The 17,496-nt window shown below is 39.5% G+C and overlaps 1 protein-coding gene across 1 annotated transcript in view; it reads right to left on the reverse strand.

Annotated features, from left to right (window-relative positions):
• The window catches only part of COL25A1 (collagen type XXV alpha 1 chain), a gene marked incomplete at both ends in the record, with an annotated part of 297,516 nt that overhangs the window by 29,312 nt on the left and 250,708 nt on the right, over nt 1–17,496 (reverse strand). The window contains 5 exons of the mRNA XM_084264091.1: nt 2,863–2,940; nt 3,490–3,534; nt 5,554–5,598; nt 6,505–6,573; nt 7,267–7,329. Of these exons, the coding sequence (XP_084120217.1) occupies nt 2,863–2,940; nt 3,490–3,534; nt 5,554–5,598; nt 6,505–6,573; nt 7,267–7,329 (300 nt within the window). The remainder of the gene's footprint in view (nt 1–2,862; nt 2,941–3,489; nt 3,535–5,553; nt 5,599–6,504; nt 6,574–7,266; nt 7,330–17,496) is intronic.

A 17,496-nucleotide genomic window follows, 5' to 3' on the forward strand; every position in this document is an offset into this window, starting at 1 on the left:
CACTGATTTCCATACAGAAACGCAGATGTACAAAAAAGTTGTTCTAAATACAAAGCTGCATATACTACAATACTGCTTTAAAGGTTCTGAAATATAAAGATGTTTTCATCATGGAAAGAGGCAAAATATCTTCACTTGCCACTATTTTTTTTTTCCAAAGAAGAATCTAAAGGCAATAAAAAAAGTGTTTAAAAAGTCATTAACATTTTCACCTGTGTTTTTAAACAGAGTAAAAACCCCAAATACTGCTGTTTGCAAATGCTTTCTTATTGCCTGTGAAGAGCCTACTAGCCTACATGGAACATTTAGACTTTCTAATGGTTTTCCTGTGTGCAAACAAAGGCTTGAAAATCTTCTGATTTAAGCTTTAAAAGAATGTTCATTTGCTAGTGCAATAATACACACTGCTGTCACGAATCTGGAATCTGCTCAACACAAAGTACTTGGAGAAAGAAAAAAAAAGTCCTCCATCATGGATCTTTAACATATTCATGTCCTTTGTATTTTAACATATTAATGGAAGTACAGCAAGAGCTATAATAATACTAAAAAAATCAGTTTACCTAGATATGAAACCCTAAAGTAACCATGGCAAATTAATTTTTGCATGTTCACACCAACAGGTTCCTTTTCAGCAGCATATCCTTTTCAACATATCACACCTGATCCTGAAGTTCCTACAAAGGTTAAACTTGCCACTAATGCCTTTTGCTTTAGGAAATTCTGCAGAATAGGTCTGAAGAGCCATTTCAATAGAGACAAAAAATGTTGTATCTGGTCCTCCAGGTGAAAGCCACGTGCACTCACTAGGGGTCTTGCTCAAACCATGATGATTATTTTTAAATTGTAATTTTCACTGCTGATGGAGTAAGACATCTTACTGTCTGCTGACTAGTACTAGACTGAGTAGGAGGCACAAGACAAAGTAACTAACGTGCTCTGAAGCTTCTAGGCGGCTTAATGTTTTATTACTATATTCTAAAAAAGCAGATAGGCAGCCCAGATCTTGCAAACTCTTGTCAGCTTCTTAAATCAACAGGCCAAATGCTGTGCAAGTTCACAGCTCAGTGATGAGCCACTGAAAGCTCGCATTTGTTGCCATGGGGAGAGCTGCCAAACTCAAAGCCCCTAAGAATTTGGCACCAAGAGATTTAGGGATGGGTGCTTGTCATCTGAAAGGACTGAGCCGGATTTGGCAGAGGTATTTTTGACTGATATTACATAATCTTACTTACACCATCCTTGCACAACCATTCCTGCTAATATCAATTATTTTTTGCTCTGGGTGGGTCATAAGGTAATAACATTTCAAAGTTGTGCCTGGGGAGGTTTAGATTGGGTATTCAGAAAAAATTATTCAAAGGGTCGCCAGTCACTGGAACAGGCTGCTCAAGGAAGAGGTTGAATCACTGTCCCTGGAGGTATTTAAAAGACATGTAGATGTGGCACTTAGGGACATGGTTTTGATGGTGGACTTGGGAGTGTTAGGTTCATAGTTGGAGTCAATGATCTTAAAGATCTTTTCCAACCTAAATGATTCTGTGATTCTATTAAATGATTTATAATGGGATAAGGGCCTCCTAATCTGTTTCAACCATGGCAATAGAGTTTAGTCCTTTATTATAAAGACTTCTTTACATGTTGCAGCTTTTCTGAGGAAGTTTGCACGTAACACTGATGCCAGAGTTAAGATACAAAGACAAAACTCAGGAGAGGTGAGGCTAAAGCCTCTGCTAAATCTGTGTCTACCTGGTAAAATGCAACACTAATTTCAAGCTACTTCAGGCATTTAACTCAGAGAGTGGTTTAAAAGACTGAAAGTTATGTGTTTCAATTCCCTTAATAGAAAACCAAATTAGACAGATACAGTGCAAAGCCTCACAACATGCCCATGTAGGACCTCCCCATAGACATCACTAACAACGAAAGTGAGGACTTAGCCTTAATGACATAGAGGCTCCTAGATTTTAGTAAAGGCAGTGAGATTTTTTTATTTTTAAGAGAGTCTTGAAAAAAACAAATGACTGGCCAGACCTCTATCCACTCCCACTCAGCAAAGCAAGAAAAAAAGTTCAGTGGCTTCAGTGAGAAAATGATCAGCTGCACAATGAGCCAAATTCTGTCTTCAGTTGCACATAAGCAAACCATTCACTTTGGTGGAGTTATACTGAACAGAATTTGCATCTGAGTATACTGCAGTGTAAATCACTTTGACTGCAATGACATATGTCACCTTGGTACTTTGCTTTTATGCAAACACTTATTCATTCTTTCTGTAACCCCACTTTAATCCTCCACACTTTTCTGCACACCAGTCAAAATAAGTTTTCTGGAAATGAATAACCAGGAAGACTGGTGCTTGGTCTATTTAACATACTCAAGTTGCTGATTGAATCCACAGCTTGCTAATGGAACCATGTTACATGGTTTCCAAATCTCAAATATTCTGCTCTTTGCATTTTGTAGGAACAGGAGGAAGAAAAAAAGAAATGTCAATATTATACTACATGAATTGAAAAGCAGACACTTCTGTTGAACGTATGTATGTGGCTTATTACATGAATTCAGCACTAAACACCAGAGCCAGCAATGAATCAGCTTTATCCTCATTAGATGATGTCAATACTCTCCAGGGGAAATGAAACTAATTCACTCAGCTAAATTGTATCAAGGAAACAGTTTGTCTAACACCAAACAGAAAACCTGGTTTCCAAATATAGAAAGAGATTCCTGATTAACAAGCTCAGCAAATCTGTACACACAAAATGTTTTCAAGGTTGATGCAAAAGAGAAATACAATGCTGTCAAAATGCTCTTACCCAGACCAGACAAAGCCCCTCCAGTCTTGTTATGTTTGCATACCTGCAGAGCTTCGTGGATATTGCCATTATAATTAATTATCTCAGTTGCACCTTGATCACCCTTCTGTCCAGGTGGTCCCTGTAATATATTTTCCATAAAAGTTTTGAGACACCCGCCAAAGACTCTTCTAGACACTTAACTACCGACACACGCTTTGAATTGACTCCGCAGCTTTGGAATATTCTTGTACTTACAATATATTACTAACCCCCTCCCCAAATTAGCATTTAGCTAAAGATTGTTTTTAAAGGAAATCCATTTTTTAAAAAGGTAAATATAAACCAGCAAGTTAGTACACTTGCACAAGGTGACTTGTGCTGCAGTGGGAAAGCAAATACATGAAACCTTTGAGGTGAAATATTTAAGCAGCTCCTGTGCTCTAGTTCTGTACTGGCTGCGAACAGTGTCAGAACATCTGGTGTCTTACATCCTGCCCATGGACTGTGAACAGGAGACTGATTCAAATGGAAGCAAGGGCTGTTACAGACCACTGAGCAACACATGCTCCACTGAAGTCAAGTGCTCAATTGCACTGGTTTAACTGGAGTTGCTGCTGCAATTTCAATTCACAGTATGGGCCAAACCTAAGAGTAGAAAACAAACAGCTGAAATGAGAAGCAGACTTACCCGTGGACCTGCAGATCCTGTGTCACCTCGGTCACCTGTATCACCCTATGTAAAAATGATATTTTAAAACAGATGTTCCATTTGATATTATATCATGTAGCTTCCCTTTTAAATATGTTTATCTTAAACCAGTTTAAAAGGCCTCTCGTCATAAACAGAATGTGTCTGTTAACTAATTATTTCCTTCAAAATCTATGTAGTTGCAGGGTTGACAATGATGCATTTGGTTCTTTGTGAATCAGAGTGATGTATTGGTTTGGAATAAGAAATCCCAAAGAACCAATAATAGGCATATTACCAATTAAGTAACTTCTCTAATGTTATCAAAAACTTCAAGTGAAAGCTAGAGAAATAAAATCACTCAGTCTGAAAACACTCAACAACTTCTTCAAATGTGTGTTTCCAAGTGTAAAACCTTTTCTTTCTGTGATCACGACCCCACTAATGTTCTGAACTTCCTTGATCCGAGTCATTGCCTCCCCTACAAACACAACATTACTGTCAGCATTAGAGTTCCTTAACTCCCTTACTGTGAAAGGTTTAAGATCTTTACCATCTTGCACACAGCTTTTTTTCCTGGCTATTTAGTAACACATTTCGAGCGATGGAGGAAATTTCAAACGTGTGCATTCATAACCCAACATCCGGTGACTATGAGTCATTTCATTTCACAGTCACTTTCATAGCAAGATCTTATATTTTTATACTACTCAAAATGAATTTGGGTAAGACTGCAACTTTGCTCCTTTGACATCTATAAATCTTTGCTACAAGCCAGGGAAGAATGATTAATTCACCAGTGGTAACAGACAACACAGAGAACAGAAAACTTTCTAAAGCTATTGAAGGAATGAGGAGAGCGGGCTGGTGGTGGGACATAATTGAGGTTGTGCCATCTGCCTTTCCTTTCCATGTTGCCATGGCAGCAGCTAGTGAACATGTCACTGAAATTGTGAAAAAATGACATTTCCCAACAACTAGATGGACTTCTGTGGGCCAGATTTTCAAGACAGGTATGCAGGTAAAATGAAAACTGTATATCCTTTATTGATAAGAAGGGAATTAAAATGGATAACTATCTTTTTGAGGCATTTGGTAGGTGCCTGCGTACTGTAGGCAAATGAGAGGCTAATTTACTCTTCTAATCTCAACTCTGATGCTCTCATTATCTCCCTCAATTTCCAATATTTCTGGTGAGAATGAATGAGGTTGTGGCATGTACTTAAATCGTAACCTTAGGCACTGTGAATGGGCGGCTCTTCAAGGATGTTACAAGTACCATAAATAGTATCCTACCAGCCTACATTGACTTGCCATCTTTATTCTGACAGTAGACCCAATAACTGCCTAAACAAATCTATTTTCATTTTGCTTTGACTCCATAATATAACCTGAAGGAGTCTAGTGAGCACAGGATTTGCACAGAGAATGAAGTAAAAGTATTTATCTCTATATATGTATGTAAACTGACTCCATCTGTATAGAGATGGGTGGAGAGATGGATGGATGGATGGATGGATGGATGGATGGATGGATGGATGGATGGATGGATATATAGATAATAGGTTTTTAAAGTAGGTAAAACAGTAATGTAACTGTTAATGTAACCTACAAGTCTTGCCTTTATAGGACTTCTGGCCATCGTATCTCAGCCTGAAGTATACGGAATACCACTCATTCCTAACTCACCAATGAGTAGATCCACAAAATTATTGTGAAAAGGAATTAACCCCCCCCCACCCCGGCTTAGTCAGGTGGTTGTTCCCTGCATGTGGAAGAACTAACCCATATCAGTAACACAGAGAGAAAGCAGTTACACAGCAAAAACCAGATCAGAGTGAAACAGATGTTATAACAGAAAAACAACTAGAATCACAGGGTTTTAAACACACACAGGATTTGACTTGAACAGCTAAAGCTGAAAATCAGGTGTCACTTATAAAGAACACTGCAGACAGGTTCTTTTCAAGAGATAAGTGAAGATTCTGTGAAACATCACATATAATTTAATCTGAAAATTATTGTGTTAAATATGCCACTAATGACAGCTTCTTCACTACTAACCTTTGACCCTTTTGGGCCTCTAGATCCAGGTTCACCTGTTTTCCCCTGTTTGAAAGAAGACGGATGGAAGAAAAATGATAGAGAAAAAGGAGTGCAGAGAAGAAGAAATTAGTAATGTCTAACTACAGTATGGAACAGCAGAAATACTGGTTTTATATGACCAAGATAATTAATCTGTAAAGGACCTGAATTTAACAGCACCCAGAATAAGATATTCTTTAACACCAGCATGCAAAGGCCACAGATTCAATCCTTCCATAGGAGAAGTACTATTTGCATTAGGAAAGAGTGGATAAACTAGACACTATTAGCACTGGTTTGCAGGAATGACCTATGTCATTCCACAGTTCCTGAAAAATGATAGCTAAGAGATAGAGAAGATAGGTAAATATCCTAAAAGAAGGAAATTAAATTAAATTAAATTAAATTAAAGTGATACCACACCTTATTTTCCCAATGGTTCAGGTGAATACAAACTAATTGGCCAAGAAGAACAGAATCTGTCTTATTGTTTTCAAGATGTATAAGGAAAGGAAAACTTGATGGTATTGACACAGTGGGAAACATTAAGACAATGCTAGTTAGAATGATCTCTTTCTTACAAAGTTAGAAATCAGCATGCAAAATGGATTTTCTCTGCATTCAACAGCTACACTGGTCAAGAGTTCAAACTTTGATGCTGAGAGTTAGAGACATGGAGGTCAGGACTTTAGATGGAATGAATTAGGACAACTCCATGACTGTCTGTGTAGGTAGTGTCTTTACTTTATAGACCAAATAAGAATTGGTTCAGACTGCAGTTCCACAGATGTGAACACAAAACTCTTGCCTTCTGGACAGTATTTGACAGCATTTTCATTGAAAAGATTCACCAAGTTTTTGTTGTTTTTCAGCAGGAAAATTTATGCTCATAGCTGTAAAACTAACACGACATTTGCATATCAGACTGACCTTTGGTCCAGGAACTCCAGGTTCACCTCGCTCACCCTTCCCAACTGGGCCTGCCTCTCCTCGGTCACCCTGTTGCAACAGATACACACATGTATCACAAAAGTTTTCAGTATACCACCAACTCAGCATGACCAAAGAAACCAAGACATCAGAAGAAAATGTTTTTATGTTCATCTGTGACTTGTGATGGGTTGGGGAACTCTCCCCTGACTAAATGCAGTTGTCTTGAAGGCAAAAGAAGACAGCTTCGAAAAGGAAATGGGGTTTCTAAGGTATTTTCACCACTATCCTGAAAGGACTGGAATAAAGACTCCCAAAGTGTGAGCGTATGTAGGATTCATAATACTCTAGCTCTGACACACAGTGGCTAAAAAACAACGCATAGGAAGAAAGAAAAAAATACAGGTTTCCTGGATCTGTATTTTCAGAGTGGTACCAAAGTTCTAACACCTGCATGCACTTTCAACCTCTTTAAAAAAAAAACCACCAAAAAAAACCAGTTTCTTCAGCCATACATATTCTGCTTCTTGAAAAAATAACTTTTGGGATGCTAACACAAAGAAAGGCAATGGATAAACTTATCAATGGATTTAACACCTGATTTCACATTGTTTGAGGGCATCAGAACAGAGACATATATATCATAGCACTAGTCTATGAATTCTGACTTTCCACATATTCCTCCATTAGGACAGTCTCAGTCTCTGTCACAAGCTGAGAAAGCTGAATTTGACATTGGCAGTGTTGGCCAACTATCCTTACCTTTGTTCCTGGCAGCCCTGGCAAACCAGGTTCTCCTTGCGGACCAATGAAACCTGGTTCACCCTTTAAAAACACAAAATGAAAGAATGATAGATTACTTATTTAGCAATATGTAGTTACAGTAACACAGGCTTCTTTTGGACAGTATTTTCCCTGTATTGCTTACAGCCCTCCAGCTGTGATGCAACAGTTACACAGACACACTTTTCATCACAGGCAACTTTCATCAGCATAAATTCTTGTAGCAAGCCATCACACAGCACGTGAAATGCAAATGAAGCAGAAGGTGTCAAACAGTTTTTATGAGGTTAAGGACTGTTAATATGCAACCTGGACTCTAACATTATACACCAAATTAATATCAAAGCAAGTCCAAAGGCAGGAGGGGAGTTCTGAGTGATTCCTAAGTTTAAAAAGGGATAGTTCATTTCAGTCATGTTATGAAGTAGTTTTCATATTGCAGACAGGGTAAGGGTCCAATAGAGCAATGACAAATGGAGAGGCCCGATGGTACCATTACAGTCTGTTTTCAAGAGAGTACTTCGCTGCATCACTCCAAAAAGCAGATCAAAATCCAACTCCTTTCAAGTCAGAGGCTTCCAGCACCATGATACTCTATCCCTCCTCATTCTGACAGTAAAACACTTCAACTCTCTGCACCCAGACAACTTCCCTGGCTGTGAACAGCTGGGAAAGAGCCACAGCTCTCCTCAGTCCCTCTCTGTTCTACCCCCTTACTGCCCATTCATTTGTACAAACTTAAGAGACAAATAGCAGGAATCAAGCTGAGTTGCAGCTCAAGCATCGTTAAGCAGAGGAGTAACGACATATTTTATTACCTATCTCCATGCCTGAAGGGGGGATAATGGAAGATTAATAAGCCTCATGTTTTCCTTCACAAACTCTCCTGAACTAGGTTTCTTGCTACTTAATCTCCATTTTTTCACATAAATTTGAATCAAGAAGATACACATACCCACAGGCTATTGCAAATTTTAAAATCAGCTTTGTAATTCCATTAATAAAGATTTATTTAGTAGCCTTTTAACAATATCCCTGAACTTAATGACTAAAACTTACCCATAAAATGCTTCCTCAAATAGCTAGAGGACAGATGTGTCATAACCCTATATCGATATAATTACTGACAACATATAGAGACAGTGAGTATAAGCAGTTGTATAATATTGCTCTTCGCCTCCACAGAAATACAGGCATGCTCCATGGAGCAGGAAAATTAGGAAGCGTTCTTGCACATTCGTTGTCTCTCTGAGCAGCAGTCCATAGAATCATAGAACGTGTGAAGCTGTAAGGGACCTTTAAAGGTCATTAACAGTTCAAAGGAAAGAAGGTCTCTAGCACACCTATAACCAGAGAAATCTCTCTCCTGTGGCTGTATCGAGGGCCACAGCAAGCTCTCAGTAACATTATGAAAATATACAACTAAATAAGGGGCTTTCTCACATAAAGTACCAGATCACCAGGGTTTAAAATCATAGAATCATAGAATTGTAGGGGTTGGAAGGGACCTCGAGAGATCATCGGGTCCAACCCCCTGCCAAAGCATGCTCCCTAGGACATATCACTCAGATAGGTGTCCAGACGGGTCTTGAATATCTCCAGTGAAGGAGACTCCACCACCTCCCTGGGCAGCCTGTCTCAGGGCTCTGTCACCCTCACTGTGAAAAAGTTTTTCTGCATGTTGGTTCGGACCTTCCTGTGCTCCAACTTGCAGCCATTGCCCCTTGTCCTGTCCCCACAGACCACTGAAAAGGGGCTGGCTGATTCCCCCTGCATCTCCTGCTTCAGATAATTATAAACTTTAATTAGGTCCCCCCCTTAGTCTTCTCTTCTCAAGGCTGAACAGTCCCAACTTACTCAGCCTTTCCTCATAGGGGAGATGCTCCAGGCCCTTAATCATCTTTGTAGCCCTTCTTTGGACTCTCTCCAGGAGATCCCGGTCCTTTTTATACCAAGGAGCCCAGAACTGGACACAATACTCCAGGTGGGGCCTGACCAGGGCAGAGTAGAGGGGGAGGATCACCTCCTTTGACCTGCTGGCTACACTCCTCCAGACGCACCCCAGGATCCCATTGGCTCTCTTAGCCACCAGGGCACACTGCTGGCTCATGGTCAACCTGTCATCAACCAGGACCCCCAGGTCCTTCTCCACTGAGCTCTTCTCCAGCAGGTCATCCCCCAGCCTGTACTGATACAAGAGGTTGTTCCTTCCCAGGTGCAAGACTTTACATTTGCTTTTGTTGAACCTCATCCGGTTTCTAACTGCGCAGCTCTCCAGCCTGTCCAGGTCTCGCTGGATGGCAGCGCAGTGTTCCTGCGTGTCAGCCACTCCTCCCAGCTTTGTATCATCAGCACTTGCTGAGGGTGGATGCTATTCCCTCATCAAGGTTGTCAATGAAGATATTAAACAGGACTGGACCCAACACCGAGCCCTGGGGAACACCACTAGTCACAGGCCTCCAGTCAGATTCTGCTCCACAAATCATAACCCTCTGGGCTCGGTCCGACAGCCAATTCTCAACCCACCTCTCTGTCCACTCATGTATCCCATGCTTTCTCAGCTTTGCTATCAGGATGTCATGGGAGACAGTATCAGGATGTCATGGGAGACAGTATCAAAGGCCTTGCTGAAGTCAAGGTAGATGACATCCACTGCTCTCCCTCCGTCTACCCAGCCTGTCATGAGAGCGTAGAAGGCTATGAGATTGGTCGAGCACGATATGATACCAAAGAAAGAAATGAAGACAGGCGTGTCACATTCTTTTTGCTGTCATGGGAAAACAACTTAACAGTTCATATAAGTCTTTGTATTAGTGCACACCAACAAAAGTAAGGTTGTTACTGCAGATGGAAGCACTTCAATGTCAGTATATGTAGAACAATGCAGCTTCAATCATGTATTTCAGAATGAGAAGGTACTTGATATATCCAGATTGTTTTTACATTGACTTTACTAGGGCTAATTTCTTGACCGGCAAATTATGACTTCAGGCAGAAGAAATGCACATGGACTACATGATTCAATCTTTTCAGTGGTAAGGCTCTGAAACGTCACTGATAAAAGATTTTATTGTTGCTAAAGCCATAAAACATGTGAGCCAGTTATTCCCTTTATGTATATCAACTTTGCAAGAACTCATAGCTATTTTTCTTTAAAGTCTCACGGCCACCTTACTATTTTCATTCTACAACAGACTACTGCATTATTTTCTCAATGCTATAGAAATGAGACTAAACCAACCTGCAGACCATGCACTTGCAAGGAACAATGTCATTTTAATATTTATCTTTATCTAGTGCTATCATAGAATCACAGAACAGCTTCGGTTGGAACGAAATCATTGAATCCAACCATCTATCCTGTCCTATTAGGTCCAACACTAGATCATGTCACCAAGCACAACATCTACTCTTCTTTTAAACACCTACAGGGGTTAGTGACTCAACCACCTCCCTGGTCAGCCTGTTCCAATATCTAACAACCCTTTCAGTATAAATTTTTTTCCTAATATCCAACTTAAACTTCCCCTGATGCAACTTCAGACTGTTTCCCATTGTTCTGTCACTAGCTACTGGGGAGAAGACACCAACCCCCACCTTGCTACAACCTCCTTTTAGGTAGCTGTAGAGAGCAATGAAGTCTCCCCTCAGACTCCTTTTCTCTAGACTACATCAGGTACTAGAACAAGCCAGAGAAGTTAAAATGTCAAACTGTCACCTTTATTACATAGTTCATTGGTCCTGAAATATTGTATTCAGTGTCCTGTAGGTCTCAAGATTCTCCAAACATTTCTACTTCTGGCATGGAGCAGCCTGCAAACTTGTGAAGAGTCACAGACCTTGTCAGAGGCCCAAAGTGTCATTTCTGACAAGCACTGACATGTAAGGGTCCTCATTTTAATCACAGCAAGAGATCCAGTTATGCGTGTCCTAAATGTTACCCTGATTTACTCACAGGCATACTTAAAACAAAACCAGTATGTCTCACCTTCCTTGCCTAATGCTACTGAAAGAATCCTGAAAAGGTGGAGATATATAGAAGAAGAGCTAGTAAAAAAAGCCCCCAAACCCAGATGCAAGGCAATCTGTAGAACAGCTATGAAGTTAAAATAAATTGTATTTGTTCACTGGTGCCTGTGCTGATTTTCCAGAAATTGCATTCTGCTGCCCTCAGCCTTTGCTTCCGAGATTGGTATCTGACCAAAATATCACAACTTTTCCACTCTGGAGAGGATGAGAGCTGAATTCTCTGGAGTCTGGAACAGAGCAGTCCACAGCAGTTGACGAAGCTGTGCATGCTTGTGCCCTGCCTGGGTCTGTGGCACTCTGTTCCAGTGAAGCAATTTCCCAGAAACTCCCCTGGCCTTCGACCACACAAATGAGAGGGGACAGCACCGTATGCTTTCTCACTGTGAAGGGCATTAAAGGGACTTTATATATAGCCTGATGTCCATGGGAATTTTGCTGTCAGGAGGACTACAGCATTGAGCTCCTAAGAAGGAAATGAGCAAGGTGAAAGGAAATCTGATAAAAATAAAAGAGTGTAACCCTGGTTTATAAGGTCTTTGTTAAGGCTTTTCATACCAGTTCAGGATTGGCTCCAGAAATGGCCACTTAAAACAGTCTGTCTGGCTCACTCATAGCATTTGAAACAGTATCTTTACTCCCTAATCAGTCTCTAAACTTAGAAAAACAATTCTGGTTTAGAATTGCCAAATACATGTTTAGCTTTTATGATTCATTTAGAGTTAGAGAAGTAAAAGCTGCAACCCTGAAGCTTCATGAGTCTGTCTTTGCATGACATTTACTGCTTTTTAGTGAGCCTAGTTTTCTCATCGCCTTTAAGTTCTGCCTGTTTAGAAAATAAGCTGCACTAACAGAACCAGTAATAATTCTGATTAATTCTGCATGTATTGCTCATATCAAGGACTTCTTACTTAAAGCCTAATTATAACTCAAGTCAGCATGGTACCTACTTAGGTATTAGAGGATTAGAATAATGACACTGGTTGTGATGAGCACCTTGCTTTAATTCTTTTCAATGACCAGACTGGCCCCAAATTGTTTCTTTAGAAAACAGTTAGATGACAAATTTTTGTTGCTAGTGTGAAAGAATAACAACTTTATTGAACACACTGATTTCTGACTGTCTAAAATTATGTATTATTTGAGGCACAGAAATACTTTCAGATTTCTGATGTCGTCTTTGTGGATGACAAATACTTGGTTTCTGAATAGAGCAGAATACTGGGGTCTCAGCTGTTTTCAAAAGTTTGGATTTGATTTTAGTTACTTCTACAAAGAAAAATTAAACTATGCTATAAAGCAGATGCTGTGAAATAGATCCTTATAAGCTCAGTCTTCCAACCAGTAATAGCTTCGGAGAAAACAACATCCTGTCTTTCAGTTACTTATATTTTAGCTTTTTCCAGGAAAGAAAATGAGAGCTTTCATAATTTGGAGGATATAGTTTCTGATGGATTAATAAGAACTGCACATATCTCAAAGAACACCCCAGTAAACACTTTTGACACGCACATACCATCTAATGTTAACGATGATTTCATTTTCTGGACTTGATTCTCAAAATTAGTTCTGGGAAATGACATGTCTACCCTATGCAAGTGATTACTGCTGTAACATATGGAAACCAGACAGCTAGGAATGAATGAACAAAGCTGGATATGTAACTACTTGCATGTAGGTATATGTTTGTATATATACTTCCACTCTGGAAACGGAATACTGACAATTAATTCCACAGTTGTGCAACTTTTTGTTATTTTACCTACCCATGCATAGAGCTACTTCTGAAAAGGAGCCCTCCAAATGCAGGTACTACATCCTATTTTTTTCAGACCAGTTCCCATTTTCACCCAGAACATGCATGCTAATAGTTTACTTTTCAGTATTTGACCTATACTACACTGCATATTTTCCTCTGCTCAGGTGGATGACCCGCTCTTAAGAACACTAAATGTGAGTGATGAGAGGTTGAAAATTAGTTCATACTTGAATATTTCAAAACATACATCAGCTAAGGCAAATGCATGTCAGGGAGAAACCTGGGGTTTTGAAGCTGAATTCCAACAATTTTCAATTGCTGCAATTAAGATGCTCAGCACATCTCCATATCCAGGACTTAGAGATGCCTGTCACAAGGTCAGCTTGTCCCTTCCAGCTCCTGAGTTTAGGCTAGAAAGATTTTGAGCACAGAGGCCTATGGGATAAAGATGAACCGAAGCCTGGGCAAGAATATATGTGTCCTGAAAAAATGGTAAGAGAAATATATAGGCCCCACAGGTTTCCTGGTAAGATTCTCTAACAAGGAATAAACACAGGAAGAAAAATGGAAATATGCAAAAGGAAAACTTCATTAGGAAAATGTGCTCAGCCATCCTAAGAAATCCTGGACTACAAGGGGAGTTTGAAGAACCTTCCTATAGGTGGGGAATGGTCTTGACTCCAAAATGATCTTCAACTCCAAATTGAAATGCTTGGAACTACCACTGACTTCAGAATTCTTTTCATTTTGCTTCCAGATGACAAGAGCAACATCTAAACACATGAGCTTCAACAGTCACACTTAACGGGGAGTTTTTCAGTCTTTACATGGAATTAGGAAAGTCACAGGATAAAGCCTTTTGAGTATGAACAGAAAAAAAAAGAAATTTAAGTATAGAACAGATGAAAATTATAACGGTTTTTGCTTTTGTAAAAAGAAAAATGAAAAACATGATTCAAATTCCCATGCGCAGATTCTTCTGAAACCTTACTCAGGCACAGTGCCAGGGAAGTCAATCCAAATAACTGTATAAAAAGACACAAGATGTTGCATACTGGTAAGTCTATTGAATCAGCCAGTTCCACTGGATTTGAAAACATAGAAGAATTTCCCTACCTCACAAAAGCAGAAGTGCTAAGCAGGCTTTCTTTTCTCACACCAAATCATCCAACGGCAGTCTTCTTGAACTTAGTTACACTTGAAGGATTTTATTTCAGTATTTGTTTTATAAACAAAGGCAGAAATGCCAGAAAAGCTAAAGAAAAGCCAGATCCAGCACAAAGTGCTGCTACTGAGCAGAGGCTTCTGTTCCGTGAAGGCTTCCAACTGTAGTGATGAAGTTGAGAAGTGTACTGCCCAAATGCCAGAAAATGCAACACAACGGATTTGAGATGTCTGATGTTACAGTGAATAAGGGAATGCAGGATTTACATTACAGCGAGAGCTGCTTTGTATGTATCATCCCATGAAAGTTATGAGATAAAACAGATATATGAAGTTTGTGTTTCATAGAAAGTATTCTGTGTCTGCTTGGTGTCAGTTGGGGGATATCAGAGCGATGAGTTAATATTCTGTGTTTAGGTGCCTTACTCACTTCCCAAGTGACATGGTGGGACACATTCAGGGGCTCATTAAATTTCCAGCCATTCCTAAACAGCAACAGGTGCTTGAGAAACGTTTCTCCAGCATGTCACAGACAGCTTCATCACTGTCTTGGAAATAACTGACTGCGCTTGTGTTTCCTCCATCGCACCAAATGACAATGAGGAGTGAATGAAAAAGAACAGGAAGAACTCCCAAAACATCCCATGTGCATAGTGAATGGGTTTAGAAAAGTAATAAAGACACTGCTGCATGCTCTGCATTGAGATAGGGCACTTGCATGTATGTCCAATTTCGCTGTTCATTCAGGCTCCAGTATCACATTCAACCAAGCTCTAACAGGTTCCCATGAACATTGATTAATTATTTCAAATGGCATTATAAGCAGTTGAAACTTTCTCAGTGATTAGTATTTATTAATCCTTTAAGTGTTTAGGCTACATGTTCAAGCATACTGCACTGGATGCCTTGGGAAGCTTCATCAACCATGAGAAGAAAGAGGAGATTGAGCTGGAAAGATGGACCACTGCCTGGCACAGCATTTATGTTTTCAAAAACTGCTTTACCATTTGTAAAGAGACCACAGTATGTACAGTTACCTAAACCACTTCATAACACAGCCTAATACTGTGGAGAGATTCGTTAACAAGAATGCAAATTTGTAGATCAACTAACAGATGTAAAGAAAAAGAGACCTCAATTGCTTACACAAAGAGTAAATATTTAAGATCAGATCTACATCTATGAGTTTCCTATCAGTAGAATATCCCTATATCTCGACCTTCCATTCTTTATGTGGAAGTAGCAGAGATACTCAACAAAACTTTCAAAATTAGGCAACAGGGTTCTCATCTGTCTTGAAGAGGCCTGTGTATATATGTGTCCATCAACATCCAACAATTCCAAAACTCTGTAAAGATGATTCTCATACAACTAGCTTGTTCATTTGAAATTGCCTGCTGAGTTGCTGTATATCAAACGTATATGAACTTTTGATATTTAAGTTCCGGAAAATATATTGTCCCAATTCCTTTACCATGTGGCCAGTTGAACACAGGTTTAACCTGTACCCATTCATCTACATAAATTAATGCACTTCAGATGCACTTTCCATCTAGGGCTAACCTTTCAAACCAGCTCAGGTTATGTATTTTACCAATAAGTGGCAGCAGTAGCCAGAAAACAAGTAGAACATGTTCATTTCTAGAACATACACAAATTTGGAGAACATTCTGTAATTCCAACTATACAAAACTGAAGAAAGATCAAAAAGTGCAATGAGAACCTTAAAGCTTTTTAGCTATTTTTTAGACTTCAATAGGAAATTTTGTAGAGGACTTTCAGGCATGCAGGTGCATGCCTATGTAATTTTAACAGAAACCAAAGACAACAATACCGCAGAAAACAATATTACCAATATAATACCAGCACTACAAGATTACTTAGTTTTTCTTACTAGGAATGAGATTACATGGCCACTGCTTTGCATTAAATGCCATCACTTTCTCCTAAACGCCTTGCTAGTGCTTTGCTCGACTTGCCAGATGTCCAACACAGAAAGTTTAGGAACAGCCTGAAAAATCCTTGCTGGAAGCTACTGTGCTGGCACGCAAATGCACAAGAACTCTGTAATCCATTTAAGTGTTAGGAAAAACTTCCCTTATGGAAACTTCTTACATGTTGTAAAAAGTTCCTACATGTAATTACATTGTGCAAGGTTCATACTACATCTGTTGTATCATGCAACTACTGCATATCACTATTAAGAAAGAACACATCTTAGAAAGTTTTATAAAGTCCTAATGGAAGCAGACCCCAGAAGCCCTTGGAAAAAATGTAACAAGGAACAAGTGGAGGGAAAGAAAAAATGGCATTGTTCCAAATAAGATTCCTTTCAATTTTGTGCGATAGCACCATGATAGCACCAACAGCTTGCAAGGCAATTGGATTTCCTCCATGCTCAAGTTTCTCATCCAGCCACTGTTATTTCCAAGCAGCTTTCAATCAACATCAGTTCACTGGAAATTTATTTCTCCACAATATATCACTGAGGTTGTTCTTGGAAATTGATGAGATGATTTTACCACGGTGATACATAAATCTTTTCTGAAACAGAGGGTACACAAAGGGGTAAAAGTACTGCTTTGCTTGGTGATGAGTGTCCATATTCCAAACTCTAGCCATTCTTTCTTTTCTGCTACCACCTCTCAATGCCACCAATGCAGTCCCTGTGACAGAAAAATCTAGGCTTTTCTTTCCATAGACTCCTTAATTAGACAGAATTTACAAAGGCTTTGAATTAAAGAGCACTCATGCTCCAAGTCTGATGTGACCAGAACTGCTTTGCTCTCTCCTATGCACATTCTGCTAGCATGTTACCATCTAGGGTGCATCTAGCCACCTTAGTGTAGAATTTCTTCATTGAACCACAACTAGGCTCCCTCTGGCCTGAATTTTCAACAGAAGTTAGCATTCTCCTAAGGATTAATATTTGGACAGATTATTCCGTGTTATTCTGCAGACCATTGCAATGTTTTTCCAGTGAATCCACTGAACTCTAAAAACAATTTTCATTGGGAAAATCTCCCACACTTCATGCATTTTTCACTACCCACCTTGCCTTCTAGAGGTGAATCTGAAAACTGCCCTTCTGAGCCATTCTTACTACAAACAAATGAAGCTTAACAGCAGTCATTTTCCCAGAGTAGAGACTCAGATTTAGAGTTTTTTCTTTATTTGCTGAAGAAACACATGGACTTGTATGGTCTGCATGAGCATGGAATCCTCAAAGACCAGTCGCAGGTCCAGCAGGTTTTGGCAAA

Source organism: Gallinula chloropus (genome assembly GCF_964237585.1).
Source record: "Gallinula chloropus genome assembly, chromosome: 4".
Classification (NCBI taxonomy): domain Eukaryota; kingdom Metazoa; phylum Chordata; class Aves; order Gruiformes; family Rallidae; genus Gallinula; species Gallinula chloropus.